Source organism: Electrona antarctica, assembly GCF_951216825.1.
Source record: "Electrona antarctica genome assembly, chromosome: 9".
Taxonomy (NCBI): domain Eukaryota; kingdom Metazoa; phylum Chordata; class Actinopteri; order Myctophiformes; family Myctophidae; genus Electrona; species Electrona antarctica.
Window position 1 is genome coordinate 33,065,422 of NC_136790.1, and position 17,252 is coordinate 33,082,673.

A 17,252-nucleotide genomic window follows, 5' to 3' on the forward strand; every position below is an offset into this window, starting at 1 on the left:
AAACACACAAAGCTGGGCATAGGAGGGGTCCCTAAAAAAAAAACTTTTACTTACTTTTTTCACCACTGTACCTACTCTAGGTCTGACTCCACAGTGGTGCCTTGGATAAACATCAGTGTCGTGACAGACAACAGGGCTTCGCCCCCGATAAGCATCTCTCATCATGTCATTTCAGACAGCAGGGTTTCGCCCCCGATAAGCATCATGTCATTTCATAGGGCAGTGTTGTTGACCATACGTAAGGGCTGCGACACATTCTGGGCCCTGGACCTGGTTTTTATATGATTATTTGATTATTTAAGAAATTATCTTTGGAAAATAATCAAAAATAATCAATAGCTGCATTCAATCTGTGCCTCAGTCAAAGTGTATTAAACACTAGTGCTGTGAGAGACAATGAGGGAAATGTAAATTATGTGGTTGACACGCACTGACATTTTGCACGTTACAATGCACTGACTTTGTGTTTTTGTGTGTTCATTTTATTATTCTATAGCACCTTAACTAGTGTCTATACAGTAAGTATAGCCTATAATGCAGTGTCCAACTGCTGCTACGCTCACACACCTTCACCTTATCTCAGGTTTATGTGTAAATATGTAGATCTTTTATCTCATTTCCCCCTTGACCCCCCCTTCTTCTTCCCTTTATTTTATGGAAAAACGATACGATGGGAACAATGCACAAAGATGAATTTCACTCACTCTTTTACTTTGTATATCTGTGATGTGACACAGTGCCAGTTAAGCTGATTCTGATTTTGAAGTGAGAGAGAGAGCGAGTGAGAGAGAAGAGGAGCGATTAGAATTAGACAAACATAAAATTAAGGGAGATGTAGATTGAAAGAGAGGGGAGGGTAAATACTAGAGGGGAAAGAATGATAAAAGAGGGAAAGAAAAAAAGGATGGAGAGAAAAGGAATGATAATGAGAGAGTTACAGGAAGAATGGATGACTCACTCACTCACTCAGAGGGAGAGGGGGGAAAGAGAGAGAGAGTGAATGAGTTCAGTGGAGGGGGCAAGGGAGGGGAGAGAGAGAGTTGATTACATAACAGCAGCATTTTGTTGGCAGTGTGCCCAGACATGCTGACCTACACTGCGTGCGTGCACGTCACACACACACACACACACACACACACACACACACACACACACACACACACACACACACACACACACACACACACACTATTCCATTGTGCGTTCATGGTTACTGGCGGTGGGCCTTGAAGTGTAACACTAATGCATCTCTACCCTGCTGGCCTACTCTATTTTCACACACGCGTGCACGCACACACACACGCACTTAGACACATACACACACACACACACACACACACACACACACACACACACACACACACACACACACACGCACACACACACACACACACACTGGTTGAATGTGTCTACCTTGTCTGTTGTGTCTGTTATTTAACAATAGCATTTGTATCTTATCTTCATATAATTGTTCCTCACTAATGCTCATTATAAAATGGTACCTTTTTTCTACTCTGTCTGTGGACACTTCAGAAACCCTCTACCAGTGACATCATCGTTTGACAGATTTACATGTTTTATTTATGTTAACATGAGAACAATGGCTTCCATTGTAGCATGCTAACTTTCCAGGGTTAGCTTGGATTCCCCATCAATGATGATGTCACTGGTAGACGGGTTTCTGATATGTCCAGAGCACTCCTCTGAGACAGTGGTTCCCAAAGTGGGACCCCACGGGTCCTTGAGGGAGTTCCAGGGGGTCCCCCAGCTGGTTCCAAATGATAGTTTGGAACCAAATGGACCCTTATGGGTCTGTAACTCTGAGAGTGTACAAATGGAACCAAATGGACCCGTTAAAATTAACATTGATTTTACAATATAAATTGGGGGTCCCAGAGATAGAAATGCCATAAAATGGGGGTCCGTAGACTAATGCATGTCAAACTGGGGGTCCTTGAAATTAAACGGGTTGAGAATCACTGCTAGAGGCTGTAAAAAAATCTCTTATGGGGGTCCCTGGCATATTATTTTCAAATGGGGGCCTGCGGGCTAATTAGTGTCAATTTGGGGGTCCTTGACATTGACAGTTTGGGAACCACTGCTCTGAGTGATGAGACAAACATTCTACCATATTATAATGAGCATTAGGACCAATTATATGAAGATACATTGAAAATGGCTGAAGTCGTCCTTTAATGGAATAAATTACTTGTAAAAAATTAAATTAAAATATAATCTATAAATGTTCCTGATACAATGGTTTACAATATCTAAAATATATATTTGAAGAGAAGAAAACACATGCACAGAATGAGATATAGATGAAATGTATGTTACATGTTTTGGCCATGCACACATATACTGCAACTTAATTTCATACATTTTGTTTTTTTAAACTGTTGTTCTTAACCTGCAAATGAAAACTACAAAATCAGGAGTTCAGAGTGCCTTGCTCAAGGGCACAGCGTTTCTCGGCAGTCACGAGATAATGAGGCTGAGATCCACGAGAAGTCTGGTTGTCAAGGCAACCATTAGTACACTTGAATACACAAACACATCTATCTATAAATGCACCACGTCTCTGTGTGTACAGTATGTACGTGTGTACGTGTACGTCTTTAATCCACATAACTCGAGTACCCCACCAACTTGAAATTTGACACACGTGTTCCACACCACCACAGGCAGTCCAGTGCCTGGTGTCGAGTCTGTCGGATAGCCGGTTGTCCAGAACCAGCACAAAAGTAGGACAGGGCCCAATGGGCACTGCTCTAGTGTACATAATCACACTACTACATACAGAGGCATGTACAAAAACACCACTCACACAAATATATGCAAAAATACTATACATCTCAAATATATACGCACACACACACACACACACACACACACACACACACACACACACACACACACACACACACACACACACACACACACACACACACAGACACACACACACACACACACACTAACTGCATGTAAATATTTACACAAAGTAAGACAAACAAATCCAGATTTTAATTTTAATTTCAACATTTTTAACTCTGATCATGTACAAAACATATAATATATCAATATATTTTCTCTCAAATTTCATACACAAATACTCCAAAAAACGTGAGGTTTATTTAGCTCTAGTGGATCAGTTAGACGTTGTGTAGATCAGGGGTTCTCAACCTTTTTGGCCGGGGACCCCCGAAAATGCTTTGGCAACGTCTCGGGACCCCCGCCCCGCCCCCTCCCGACCCCCAATATAAATTGACTGCTACAATAACCTTAAACCATTTTGGGCGGGAACCCCTTTTGGTGTTTTAAGCATTGTTATAATTTAGCTATTGAAAAATAGCAGATCTACAAGCTCATAGCGCGCCACCGAGTGGCGCGCTACGAGCTTGTAGGTCTGCTATTTTAGAAAAATCGTGAAAATAAAATTGTTAAAAAAGGTTTTTTTTTTGTTTTTTGTTTTGAAAATAATTTGGGGACCCCCTAAAATAATTTGGCGACCCCCCGAGGGGTCGCGACCCACGGGTTGAGAACCCCTGGTGTAGATGTACAGTACAAGGCCTGGTGGCCATGTCATGAGGGTCAGTGTGTCCTTGGATGACCTTGTCATGACCACTACCGAAGCACTGAGGCCTGGGTTGTTATCACAGCGGAGCAGCTAGCCGTGTGTGTGTGTGTGTGTGTGTGTGTGTGTGTGTGTGTGTGTGTGTGTGTGTGTGTGTGTGTGTGTGTGTGTGTGTGTGTGTGTGTGTGTGTGTGTGTGTGTGTGTGTGTGGGGTTGCCATGGGCGATGCGACCACGCCATTGTTTGGACCGTTGCCACGGCAGATGACGACGGTTGTTTCAAAGCAACATCACGTGCCTCTTTCTCTCCATCTGTCTGTCTGCCTCTCTCTCTGTCTGTCTGCCTCTCTCTCTTTGTCTGCCTCTCTCTCTGTCTGTCTGCCTCTCTCTCTCTGTCTGTCTGCCTCTCTCTCTCTCTGTCTGCCTCTCTCTCTGTCTGTCTGCCTCTCTCTCTCTGTCTGCCTCTCTCTCTGTCTGTCTGCCTCTCTCTCTCTGTCTGCCTCTCTCTCTCTGTCTGCCTCTCTCTCTCTGTCTGCCTCTCTCTCTGTCTGCCTCTCTCTCTGTCTGTCTGCCTCTCTCTGTCTGTCTGCCTCTCTCTCTCTGTCTGCCTCTCTCTCTCTCTGTCTGCCTCTCTCTCTATGTCTGCCTCTCTCTCTGTCTGTCTGCCTCTCTCTCTCTGTCTGTCTGCCTCTCTCTCTCTCTGTCTGCCTCTCTCTCTATGTCTGCCTCTCTCTCTGTCTGTCTGCCTCTCTCTGTCTGTCTGCCTCTCTCTCTCTGTCTGCGTGCGTGCGTGGCACTGCGTGCGTGCGTGCATATTACTACGTAAGCGTGTCCGTGCGTGAGTATGTGCGTGCGTGTGTGTTTGCCTGAGATCATGTTTCTACTGTATGTAACGATGCTTTGCCGTCCATGCACGTTGTAACTGGCTGCTCTCCTATTGTCAAACTGCACTGGCAGTGTTTATGTCCTTTGTACAAGGTATTCCTGTACTTCTGTGTGTGTGTGTGTGTGTGTGTGTGTGTGTGTGTGTGTGTGTGTGTGTGTGTGTGTGTGTGTGTGTGTGTGTGTGTGTGTGTGTGTGTGTGTGTGTGTGTGTGTGTGTGTGTGTGTGTGTGTGTGTGTGCGCGAATGTGAATGGAAATGTACTAGCTGACCCCTTGTGGGACCAGTCTGGACTGGTCAATTGTTAACTCTGCCACATGTACACGTAGAGTGGTATTATATTACAGTTGTTACTGAAACGTGTGTGTGTGTGTGTGTGTGTGTGTGTGTGTGTGTGTGTGTGTGTGTGTGTGTGTGTGTGTGTGTGTGTGTGTGTGTGTGTGTGCGGCTGTGCGCGTGTGTGTGCGTGCGTGAGTGAGTGGTAGGAACAGGTGTGAAACAATTGAATAAAATCTCTCTCTCTGTCTCTCTTCAGTCATAATGGATCTTCATGATAAAGACATCTCCCCCAGAGACATCCTGCCAGTGGTGATAATTGGTAAGATAAATACACACATGCACACACACACACGCACTCACACACACACACGCGCACACACGCACACACACTGTTGGTCACTGGGAGATAATAATAATAATCTTTATTGTCCCGAAGGATATTCGTCTTCACAGTCTGTTCAAAAGACAACAACAAAAACCAACACATAATCTTAAAATTATCGGCGGGGCAGTTTGTTCAATGCTGCGATGGCTAATCGAGGGACAAAAGTCCTACTAAATCAGACCTTTTTCCACTTCAAGGATCTGTATCTTTGTCCAGATGGCATGAGGTTGAAGATATGATACAAGATGATCACTGAGTGTCATTTGATATTGAAAGTGCTAAGCGTTTGATGACATTATTGTTCACTAGAACCCCATGTGTCTGTGTTGTTGTTTCTCCGTGAATATTGTGTGTCCAAGTGAGACACACACACACACACACACACACACACACACACACACACACACACACACACACACACACACAGCGTTCATTTTGAACGAAGGCAGACAGTGAGGTGTCTTTGGCCACTGACCATGTTTTTTTCCGCTCACCGCAATCGCTCCATCGCATCACAGAAAGGGAAACTGCAAAAGCTGTGTTGAAAACGCAGAAGTCTTATCACGGCCACAAAGCACAGGCATAAACGGCACTTCCGCACACTCTGCTAGACGGGTGTGGGAAGTCCAATAATATGGGTAATATTCAATTCAATTACATTTTCAATTCAATAACTATAACTAAAACAATAATAACTGAGGGGTAGCTGGCCAGTACAACCACAGTCTGCTGCCAACCACTAAGCAGCTACTGTCAAGCAGTTTGCTCGACGGAGGTTAAAAAATCAGTCGCCTGTAAAAATAGATATACTGTATATCCCTGACGAGTGTAGGGATGTGATTGTGAACCGGTGACCTTCCGGTCGGTCACACTGACACGTGACCCCTGACATCCTGTGTCATCATCATGACATGTCTTGTGATTCTTACTGTATAAAGTGCAGCTGTGGTATTTTTCCACGTCCTTGAACTGGACTGAACTCAACTCAAAACAGTTCCTTATCAGCTCAGTGACTCCCATGAGTTTGGCATCTCGAAACTGTGAGAAAAGGAACTAAATCACACTAGCAATTTAACTCTTAAGAGCGTACAAATGGAACCGAATGGACCCCTTAAGAGACCCTTATCGGTTTAATTTATATACGCTCTTAGAGTTACGGCCAGTAATTGTCCCTTTGATTTATTTCTACAATCTGGGAGTTAAAACCTGAGGCCAATTCTGCAACAGTTTTCTGAAAAAACTTGCATTGGTGGTCAAACATTTTGACCTGTCAGACACTTGCCAAAAATGTTTTGCTTTTTATTAGGTCGACGTTTCAGTCGCTTAGACCTTCATCAGGACAGACATTGTCTGATTGTCTGTCCTGATGGAGGTCTTAGCGACCATAATGTCAACCTAATAAAGAGCAACATTTTTTTGGCAAGTGTCTGACAGTGTGTGGAACCTCTTCTTTGTCTTTCAAAGATATCCTTTTCATTATATGCTCTATTGCCCTACGCACCTGTCACCAGCCTTTTGAGGTGTGCATCGGCCTTTTGCTATAAAGGACTTTGGCGAGATATGGCCAAAGCATTTCCAGGGGTCCCCAGCCAAAAACATTTGCACTATGCATCATGCTTTTCTAGTAGAATTTTTCATCATAATTCGTATTGCACTATGCATCATGCTTTTCTTTGATTGATTGATTGATTGATTGAAATATTTATTAACAGTTTGCAGAATTACAGTACATTTCAAGCACAAACTCAATACAAAGGCTGTTAACTGTGAGTGGACGACCCAATTAAGCATTACACTTGTTTACAATAGGGTCCACCATGTTCAATTCATCAATAACACATTGTATTACGGTAAGATTGAAGCCTAGTTAGCCTACACCAGAGTGTAGAGTAGGAGAGTAGCGACACGCTATGATCTCGCCGCAAAGCGGGCGCATATGGGCTATAGTTCCAAACATTGCTCCTATGGCTGGAACTATCCCATTGAGATAGAATGAGCACTTCCGCATTCCATTGTTACAATGGGAGTCGACGCTAGTGTCGCCACTCTCGTATTAGATTACTCTGGCCTACACCTGGCTCTGTTCCATAGCTCTAGCTATTGATTGATTGATTGATTGAAATATTTATTAACAGTTTGCAGAATTACAGTACATTTCGAGCACAAACTCAATACAAAGGCTGTTAACTGTGAGTGGATGACCCAATTAAGCATTACACTGGTTTCCAACAGGGTCCACCATGTTCAATTCATCAAAACATTTAGAGACGTACAAATAGACACTTCTATATAGACAAAGAACAGAAGAGGAATTCATCATAATGGAGGTAAAAAGGGAAAATAAACATATACAGTGAGGGGAAAAGGGGGGGGCGGTGGGGGGGGATTCAGATTTTACGTTTTACGTTTATGTTTCATCATAATTCATATTGCACTATGCATCATGCTTTTCTATGTTTCATCATAATTCATATTGCACTATGCATCATGCTTTTCTAGTAGGATGTTTCATCATAATTCATATTGCACTATGCATCATGCTTTTCTATGTTTCATCATAATTCATATTGCACTATGCATCATGCTTTTCTATGTTTCATCATAATTCATATTGCACTATGCATCGTGCTTTTCTATGTTTCATCATAATTCATATTGCACTATGCATCATGCTTTTCTAGTAGGATGTTTCATCATAATTCATATTGCACTATGCATCATGCTTTTCTATGTTTCATCATAATTCATATTGCACTATGCATCATGCTTTTCTAGTAGGATGTTTCATCATAATTCGTATTGCACTATGCATTATGCTTTTCTTCTGTCTTTCCTCCTTGTTACGGGGAACGGCCGAAAAGCTGCCTTTGCTCCATGCCACATGGTCATTGGTCACCCTGGGTGTTTATTGGCCCAGTGAGCTGATGTCGTAACAAAGAGCTTGTTAAAATGGACTCTGAACAATAGAAATGTTCCACAGCAGCACGATCAGCTCAGCTCAGCTCAGCCCACATGAGAACAGCTTACCTCTGGTCTGATCTGCCACGGAATGGAACACTTTGTTCCGTCTCCATTCTAGTCCTTGGGGTGTGGCCACAGAAAACTTTATTTTTTTATTTTCCGAGCTATGCCAGGACCTTTCTGTCATGCAATTCTATGGTAAAGAGACGTGCAAGACCTGCACGTCACTGTCGGGTGGAAACCTCATAATATTATGTCCAAAACTGTTACTTTTCAGGATTCTAATTTAAAAAGCAGCAGATCTACAAGCTCAAAACGCGTCGCTTCGTGCCACGTTTTGAGCTTGTAGATCTGCTACTTTTGATGCTTTTGTGTGACGCCTGTAGTATGATCAACTGGGGCGTTCATTTACCAAAATGTTAGAATATGGAAATAAGAGGTTTCTTCCCAAGAGCAACTACATATTATTATATTTGTATCGAACTGTATCGAAATGTCACAATATTGATAGGTTTGAACATTGCTGGCATCAATAAACGCTCTGTGCGAGTGCTCTGTACATGATATGCCAATCACTCCTCCACTCATAGAATGGTTCTGTATTCTGTATTCTGTTCTCTTCTTCTAACCCATTCTGTGTGTGTGTGTGTTTGTGTGTGTGTGCGTGTGCGTGTGCGTGCGCGTGCGTGTGCGTGTGCGTGCGTGTGTGTGTGTGTGTCCAGGTAACGGCCCGTCGGGTATCTGCTTGTCGTACCTGCTGTCTGGCCACACCCCCTACCTGTGTCCTGACTCCTCCCACCCCAACATCCTGCTCAACAGCAAGCTGGGAGAGCAGCCACACCTGTCCCTGTTGGAGCAGGTATAGCTCACTGCCTCACTCACACCTGTCCCTGTTGGAGCAGGTATAGCTCACTGCCTCACTCACACCTGTCCCTGTTGGAGCAGGTATAGCTCACTGCCTCGCTCACACCTGTCCCTGTTGGAGCAGGTATAGCTCACTGCCTCACTCACACCTGTCCCTGTTGGAGCAGGTACAGCTCACTGTCTCACTCACACCTGTCCCTGTTGGAGCAGGTATAGCTCACTGCCTCACTCACACCTGTCCCTGTTGGAGCAGGTATAGCTCACTGCCTCACTCACACCTGTCCCTGTTGGAGCAGGTACAGCTCACTGCCTCACTCACACCTGTCCCTGTTGGAGCAGGTACAGCTCACTGCCTCACTCACACCTGTCCCTGTTGGAGCAGGTACAGCTCACTGTCTCACTCACACCTGTCCCTGTTGGAGCAGGTATAGCTCACTGCCTCACTCACACCTGTCCCTGTTGGAGCAGGTATAGCTCACTGTCTCACTCACACCTGTCCCTGTTGGAGCAGGTATAGCTCACTGTCTCACTCACACCTGTCCCTGTTGGAGCAGGTACAGCTCACTGCCTCACTCACACCTGACCCTGTTGGAGCAGGTATAGCTCACTGTCTCACTCACACCTGTCCCTGTTGGAGCAGGTATAGCTCACTGTCTCACTCACACCTGTCCCTGTTGGAGCAGGTATAGCTCACTGTCTCACTCACACCTGTCCCTGTTGGAGCAGGTATAGCTCACTGCCTCACTCACACCTGTCCCTGTTGGAGCAGGTATAGCTCACTGCCTCACTCACACCTGTCCCTGTTGGAGCAGGTATAGCTCACTGCCTCACTCACACCTGTCCCTGTTGGAGCAGGTATAGCTCACTGCCTCACTCACACCTGTCCCTGTTGGAGCAGGTATAGCTCACTGCCTCACTCACACATGCACTGTGTGTGTGAATGGGTGAATGTAATCTCTCACAGTCTATATAAAGCGCCTTGGATAAAGGCGCTATATACTGTAAATGCACAATTTACTGTAACATGGACGCCTTCCACACTTTAAAGCCTCTGTAATACGTTTTCAATGAACCAGCATTAACTTTTTCTGTTTTTCCATACAATTAACGTAATATGATGATCTTCTTGATCACACAACACATCAAAAGTAGCAGATCCGCTTGTAGAGCTTGTAGATCTGCTGCGTTTGATGCATTTGAACTTGAATCCTGAACAGAGACGAAATGAGAACGCATCTGAAACGGACATTCTCTTGCTGAAACAAAGAGGTGGAGAATAGCCTAATGCATCTACAATGGCACTCCTGACCGTCTCCCTTTTCCATCTGTCTCGTTAGGATCTGGAGTACCTGTGCGAGGGATTGGAGGGCCGCTCGTCCAATCCCGTGGCGGTGCTTTTCGATTCGCTGCTGCTCCCCGACAGCGACTTTGGGAGTGACCACGCCTCCACGCTGCAGTGGCGCTACGAGCCGGAGCGGGCCGTCCCACACCTGGTGCTGGGGAAGGGTCCCCCTGGTGGAGCCTGGCATGTAGGTGCACTTATTCACCACTTTAAATGGAATCAACTTTATTGTCCCATCACAGGTGTAAAACAGTGGGTAAAATAGGGGGGGGGGGGGCAAGGGGGAAGATATATCAAACTATGTACCGTATTTTTTTATGTGGAGACTACAGTGATGCAGCCATGTCTACTACAGAGACAACACAAAATACACATCGGGACAATGACAAAACAAAATAAGATAATTTGTGACGACAATGACAGTTGAAGTCATTGATTGCATGCCTTGGTTGTGTGTTTGTGTGTTTTTTTTTTAAATCTTAACTAAAGTATTTTTAACACACAACAATCAAAAGACGGAAATGTAAAGTGACGTCTGCGCATGTGTGCGTGCACGCACTCATACATAAGTCATAGCCCCAGTTGGGCCACAACAGTCCATGAAGTCTGACTGGACACCTTTGTTTTTAGATTAAATGTTTATCTCAAATATGTAAATATTCAACTTCTACAAAAAAACAAAAACAATATTAGGTTCATGGACAGGACAGTCTGTCCTTATTTTCTGGCCAGACAATATGACTGCGTGGATTTGCATTGCAAAGGCAGATTGGTCTGGCTACGCCAGGCGAGTCTGTCCTTCCCAATACCATCCAGTCTGATTACCCCAGTCTGTCCTTCCCAATGCCATCCAGTCTGTCCTTCCCAATGCCATCCAGTCTGTCCTTCCCAATGCCATCCAGTCTGTCCTTCCCAATGCCATCCAGTCTGTCCTTCCCAATGCCATCCAGTCTGTCCTTCCCAATGCCATCCAGTCTGTCCTTCCCAATGCCATCCAGTCTGTCCTTCCCAATGCCATCCAGTCTGTCCTTTCCAATGCCATCCAGTCTGTCCTTCCCAATGCCATCCAGTCTGATTAACCCAGTAAAAGCTGGAAAGCGTCTGCGTCATTTTAGATTTTAGCTGTTTTAACCACTCCGACCATTATTTTATACTTATATTAGGCAGCGGTGGCCGAACGGTTTGCGGAGCGGTCTTGAAACCGGAAGGTCGCCAGTTCGAATCCCCGGACCGGCACGTTAAAATTACCACCGCTGAAGTGCCCTTGAGCAAGGCATTGAACCCCTACCATGAAATGTTCTATGAGCAGGGTCTGGCTGTAAACAAGCATCTCGAGCTTAGTCCACTTCCCTGGGTAAACAAAGAACTTTGCTTTGCTTTGGCTATTGCCGTGCTATGAGCTTCCTCCTCCTCCTCCTTTGTATATAATGTATTTTTAACTCAAATCTTTGCTTCTGGAGTGCCCTGAAACTGAATATTTTGAGAATGAGGATCCGCAACCTTGATATGAAAACGTTTGAGCACCACTGATACATACACTTTTCAGAAAACTGTTTTAGACAACTCTTTCAGAAACGTATGTGCGTTGTACTGGGTGTGAGTGATGCTCACCGCCCCCTAGTGGCTGCCCACAACCAACATACAGGGAAGGATTTCTTCCTATTTCTAACGGTGTCGTGTGTGTGTGTGTGTGTGTGTGTGTGTGTGTGTGTGTGTGTGTGTGTGTGTGTGTGTGTGTGTGTGTGTGTGTGTGTGTGTGTGTGTGTGTGTGTGTGTGTGTGTGTGTGTGTGTGTGTGTGTGTGTGTGTGTGTGTGTGTGTGTGTGTGTGTGTGTGTTTAGGCTATGGAGGGTTCCATGTTAACTCTGAGCTTGGCCAACTGGATGGAGCTACCTGGACTGAAACTGAAAGAGTGGATGAGAGAGAAACGCAGGTATACACACACACACACACACACACACACACACACACACACACACACACTGCACACACATGTCCGTCTCATTTTTGTAGGCGCCCTCTGCTATTTGCATAGCGATAATGTTGGTATTAAATCGATTTCACGTGCACCCTCACCGACTTTGTTACATGAACAAAAGTAAAAAGAAATTAATCTCCCTCCAGGAACGTGCGTAATGACCGCGCCACCCCGGCAGAGATTGCTTCATACTACCAGCACTACGTTTCCCAGATGTCCCTGGGGCAGAGCTTTGCTTGTGGAACCACCGTCACCTCTGTCACCAGGCAGCCAGGCGGTCCGGAAGGATCGCCGCCCTGCTGGAGGGTGACGGGACTGCAGCGCAGAGAGGGAGAGGCACTGGGAGGTAAAGGATCACACACACACACACTCACACACATTTTAATTATTTTATTTGGATCTGCACAAGAGGCGCAATACAATAGACCCAAACAATGATCAGAATTAGGTTACATTATATGGTCCAACCAGATATAACTGCTGCACATGCTTAACACACAGAGGAAAAAAAGATAGCACATTGATGACATACTATTACTTGACACTACTAGACAGACAGGATGTTTTTTTGTTTTTTTTTAAGCCACTTAGGGATAAATGAAACAATGCCTTCTCCAGACAGACTGCCCATAGTAGCTGAGACAGAACAGTATTTAGCCAACTTTTTTGCATTTGTATTTTGCAATCCACCCAATTGCAGACCCCTGAGCACAAGTTTATGGACATGGCCCAGACTTCCAAATACAAGGACAATAAGTTGACAATTATTATATCCCAAGGCCATAATACGTTCCACCAAAAGCTGATATTTCATAAGTTTGGATGTAAAACAAGTGTCCATATACAAATCAAATGGGCAGCCTATTTCAAATCCTATCTAATCCAGCGGTTATCAAACTTTTTCATGTCAAGGACCCCCATCCCCATCTGAAAATATGTTGTTCCAGGGACCCCCAGAAGCAAAGATTTCAGTAAACAAATTCTCAAAGTTCAAGATTTTAGAAAAATAAAAAAATATTTTTAGTAGCCAGCGTATAAAAGGTTAAAACTTAAAAAGAATGACAAGTGATGTTGTATTAATTACTTTTGCTGGGGACCCGCTGGAACATCTGGTTCCCCTGGGTCCCCAGACCCCCACGTTGAAAAGCGATGATCTTAATCTTCCCCTCTCTTCTCTCTCCTCCAATCAGAGCAAGGCAGCGAGGAGGGGGCGGTGCCTTTCACGGTGTTCGCCCACAACGTGGTGCTGGCTACGGGCACCCACGACGTGCCCGCCCGCCTGGGCGTGGAGGGCGAGTCTCTGCCCTACGTGTGCCACTCCTTCTGGGAGCTGGAAGCGGCTATCTCAGGCGGGCAGCTTCACGGCTCCTCCGAGCCAGTGCTGGTGGTGGGGGCGGGGCTTACCGCGGCCGACGCCGTCCTGGCCACCCGCCACCTGACCACGCCAGTCTACCACGCCTTCCGGCGCTCGGTCGCCGACCCCGCCCTCATCTTCAACCAGCTGCCCAAGCTGCTCTACCCCGAGTACCACAAGGTGAGACACGCTGTGTTACGCTGTCGCTGCTGGCCTCGGGGAGAAACCTCTCATCTAGTCTAGTCAAAGGCAACCATAGCCACTTGCCCAAATGTGCCCAAAATGTGCTGACCTCATCACATTTGTCATGAAGTCTATGGCTGTTTTTAGCCCAAGGAATGTATTTTGTGCAAAACTAATGCTTGGAATGGATTCAGAATCATGAAAACCCCCTAGTTTGACATGTCACATGCTACTTAAAGCAAAAGGAAAGTTTGACATTTTTGACATTTTTGCCTGTCATAGGATGTTAATGGTAGGGTCACAAGAAACCCCTATAAAAAGAATTGCCCAATACTTTTTAGCCGGTCAGCAAGTGGATTCATGAATGTATGTATATAGACAATATTTTAGGCCAATAAAAAATACTATATACCAAATTTCCGACCCGTCCACCTCGGCTGCCGGACTATATTTACTTTCCACCACTAAACCGAGCCCATATGAACACCTCTGCCTCAACAGGTCCACCAGATGATGACCCAGCAGCAGCACCAGACCCTGCCCCTCCAGCCAGAGAGCCACGCGCACAACATCAACGACAACAACTCCGCCCCTTCCTCCTCCTCCTCCTCCTCCTCCTCTGGGTCCTCATACGCCGGCTACCTCAGCTTCCCGCGGCACCGTGTGGTAGCCTTCCGGCCCGATCACAAGTGCGTGCTGGAGTCCCTGGAGACGCGGGCCCGCAGCGTGGTGCAGGTGTCCAAGGCGCTGGTGCTCATCGGCTCGCGCCCGGACCTGGCCTTCCTGCCGGACCACGGCAGGCCGCTGGGCTCGGACCCCGGCGAGCCAATCACGTGCCGCCGCAACCCCGTGGAGGTGGACCCCTGGACCTACGAGGTACAATTTAAACTTTTTTATTAGTTTTTTATGGATAGCACTTAACCCAGTAAAGGAGTCGTTTTTTTACCTTGTTATTATATCCAAGAACAAGTGGTACAGGTGAACAATTTCATAATGACAGCCCGAGCACCCAACAGCTTCTGAGCATGCGCGGCAACCCATTTGGGACAACATTTTAAGAGTTATGAGACATTATGAGAAAAACGAATTCAAGCGATCAAAATAAGCGACTTACCGTTAAACCCTCCGCGCATGCTCGACTAAGGAGGTTAGAATAACGCACTCCAAGCTTTTGATTATCACCGATGTCAAGGCAACTGGCCGATAGTCATTAAGGACTTTGGGATTAGACATTTTTCGGCACTGGAACTATAAACCAGGTCTTCCACGCTTTTGGAATATAGTGCGTATCTACAGATAACTGGAACATGTGTCTCAATCAGTACAGGGCTGAGCTGTTCCCTACACTCCTTAAGCACATACAGTACATAACCCATCGGGACCCGGTGCTTTACGTGGGTTAATTCCTAGTTTGTTTGTTTTTTTAGGTGGTGTCAGCGGACGGGCCGGGCCTGTACGCCATGGGCCCGCTGGTCGGGGAGAACTTTGTGCGGTTCCTGAAAGGCGGAGCGCTGGCGATCGCCAGCGACCTCGCCAAGAAGCGGCGGAGCGAGAGCGAGCAGGGGAGCGGCGCTCTGCTGCGAGAGGAGGACAACAGATGGGCGAGCGGGATAGACGGACAGGCTGACAGACAGACGGAGGTCTGCGTCTCGGACTCGTAGCTGCATGCCGACCCCGCTCTCGGCTACAGACACTACTCGTGATGTTCCGATCTTAGCTTGTTGGATCTAGATACCAAATCCACACAGAGGCAGTGGAATGAATGACTGGGCTCTATTGTACAGAATGTATGACAAAGCACTTCCTCGACTGAACTCGGGAGCGGGTTTTTGAATCGGTTCCACCATTCACTTGGTCAAGCAACAAGGCTCTGCTTTATTGACATCTGTTAGTCTATAGAGGAGTTCATATCAGTCCGATTCAACTCGGCAGACAAGGACTTCTGTGTCGCATGGAGAGAGAGAGTGAGAGAGAGAGAGAGACAGACAGTGTGGATGGAAAGATAGAAAATTGCAAATCCTATAGCGACCCATGGCAACCATCAGCACAGTTGTCAGTGTGTGTGGGTTTGTGGGCAAGCATTGTGTTCTTTGTCGCTACTCTAGCCCCACCTACTGGTTTGACTTTATTTGTATAGCACATTTCAACAAGGCAATTCAGTGTGCTTTACAATAACATATTAGCAAATGAAACACATTGTGAAAGGCCTTTTGAATACATTCATAAAAAAGGAAAGAAAACGACAAGCAAAACACCTATCTCCTTAATAGGAAACATCTATTCAGGACGCAGAGAAAAACACATATTATCAAAGTACATTAGCATACAGTAAAAACATGGGTACAAGAAAATTGTACAATAGTACAAGAAAAGAGAGGGGAAAGATGAGTGACAGAGAGAGAAAGACACAGAGAGGGAGAGGGAGAGCGAGAGAGAGAGACATGACGCAGCACTAACAACACGTGCGCAGCAACAAACTGAGTCCCCAGTGCCACAAGGACTCACTCTTTTGGTTCCTCATCCAAACACAGCCTTCGACCCACTAACGTGACCAAACGGACATATAACCAAACCACATGTCACACTCACCAGCGCTCGTTTGCATTCCCCACCATGTGCGCTAAACGTGCACTTATAACAAGCCCTTAAGAGATTATTATTATTATTATTATTATTAATATTTTTATTTTTTTAAGTCTAATGTAAATGTTAAGATGATTTATTTTTTCCACCTGTCATACAGTTGCCACTTGCCATCACTGGTTTTTCAATATTTCTTATTTGTTTGTTTTAATATGTTTTCTTTTGTAGTGTTTCATAATGCAGCTCGATATATATACATCTTTGTGATGTTTTTCTACATATGACGTGTCACTCTACATCAGTGGTTCTCAACCTGTGGGTCGGGACCCCCATGGGGCACTGAAAAGGTTGAGAACCACTGGTCTACATAACAGTGGTGGAAGAAGTACCTTTCACTCAATTAGAAATATGGTGCTCAAAATTTCACTTGAGTAAAAGCACAGGTATTGGCATTGATAATAATTAAGATACAAAAAGTAAAAGTACTCATGCAGAATGTCCCATTTCACTTAATGTTATGTGCTTAAAGGGCAACTTCACCCCTTTTACAACCAGATCTTATTTTAATGATGTTTGGGAGACAATAACCACTTTCCTGGGGTTCTTACGTGGGTAACATGTGTTTTTAGATAGTTTAATATTTCAAAGTGGTCATGGGCTCCATGATGTCATGGACACTGGGCTCACTTCCTTCCTGGACTACAATTCCCATAATGCTTTGGTCCACTGCTCCTCCTTGTGGATAGGGGGAGGGCTGTCTTACTGAGACAACATGTAGTCCAGGAAATAAGTGAGCCCAGTGTCCATGACATCATGGAGCCCATGGACACTTTGAAATACTGAAATATCTAAAAACACAAATTACCCAC

General features: G+C 45.4%; 1 protein-coding gene across 1 annotated transcript in view; it reads left to right on the top strand.

Moving 5' to 3' along the window:
- osgn1 (oxidative stress induced growth inhibitor 1) overlaps positions 1-17,200 on the top strand; it is a 25,995-nt gene extending 8,795 nt beyond the window's left edge. Inside the window, exons 2-9 of the mRNA XM_079511351.1 lie at positions 4,991-5,053; positions 8,803-8,939; positions 10,282-10,473; positions 12,127-12,218; positions 12,410-12,609; positions 13,454-13,797; positions 14,302-14,676; positions 15,228-17,200. Coding sequence (XP_079367477.1) covers positions 4,996-5,053; positions 8,803-8,939; positions 10,282-10,473; positions 12,127-12,218; positions 12,410-12,609; positions 13,454-13,797; positions 14,302-14,676; positions 15,228-15,461 — 1,632 coding nt within the window. The 5' untranslated portion in view covers positions 4,991-4,995 and the 3' untranslated portion in view covers positions 15,462-17,200. The remainder of the gene's footprint in view (positions 1-4,990; positions 5,054-8,802; positions 8,940-10,281; positions 10,474-12,126; positions 12,219-12,409; positions 12,610-13,453; positions 13,798-14,301; positions 14,677-15,227) is intronic.
- Positions 17,201-17,252: the final 52 nt, after the last annotated feature.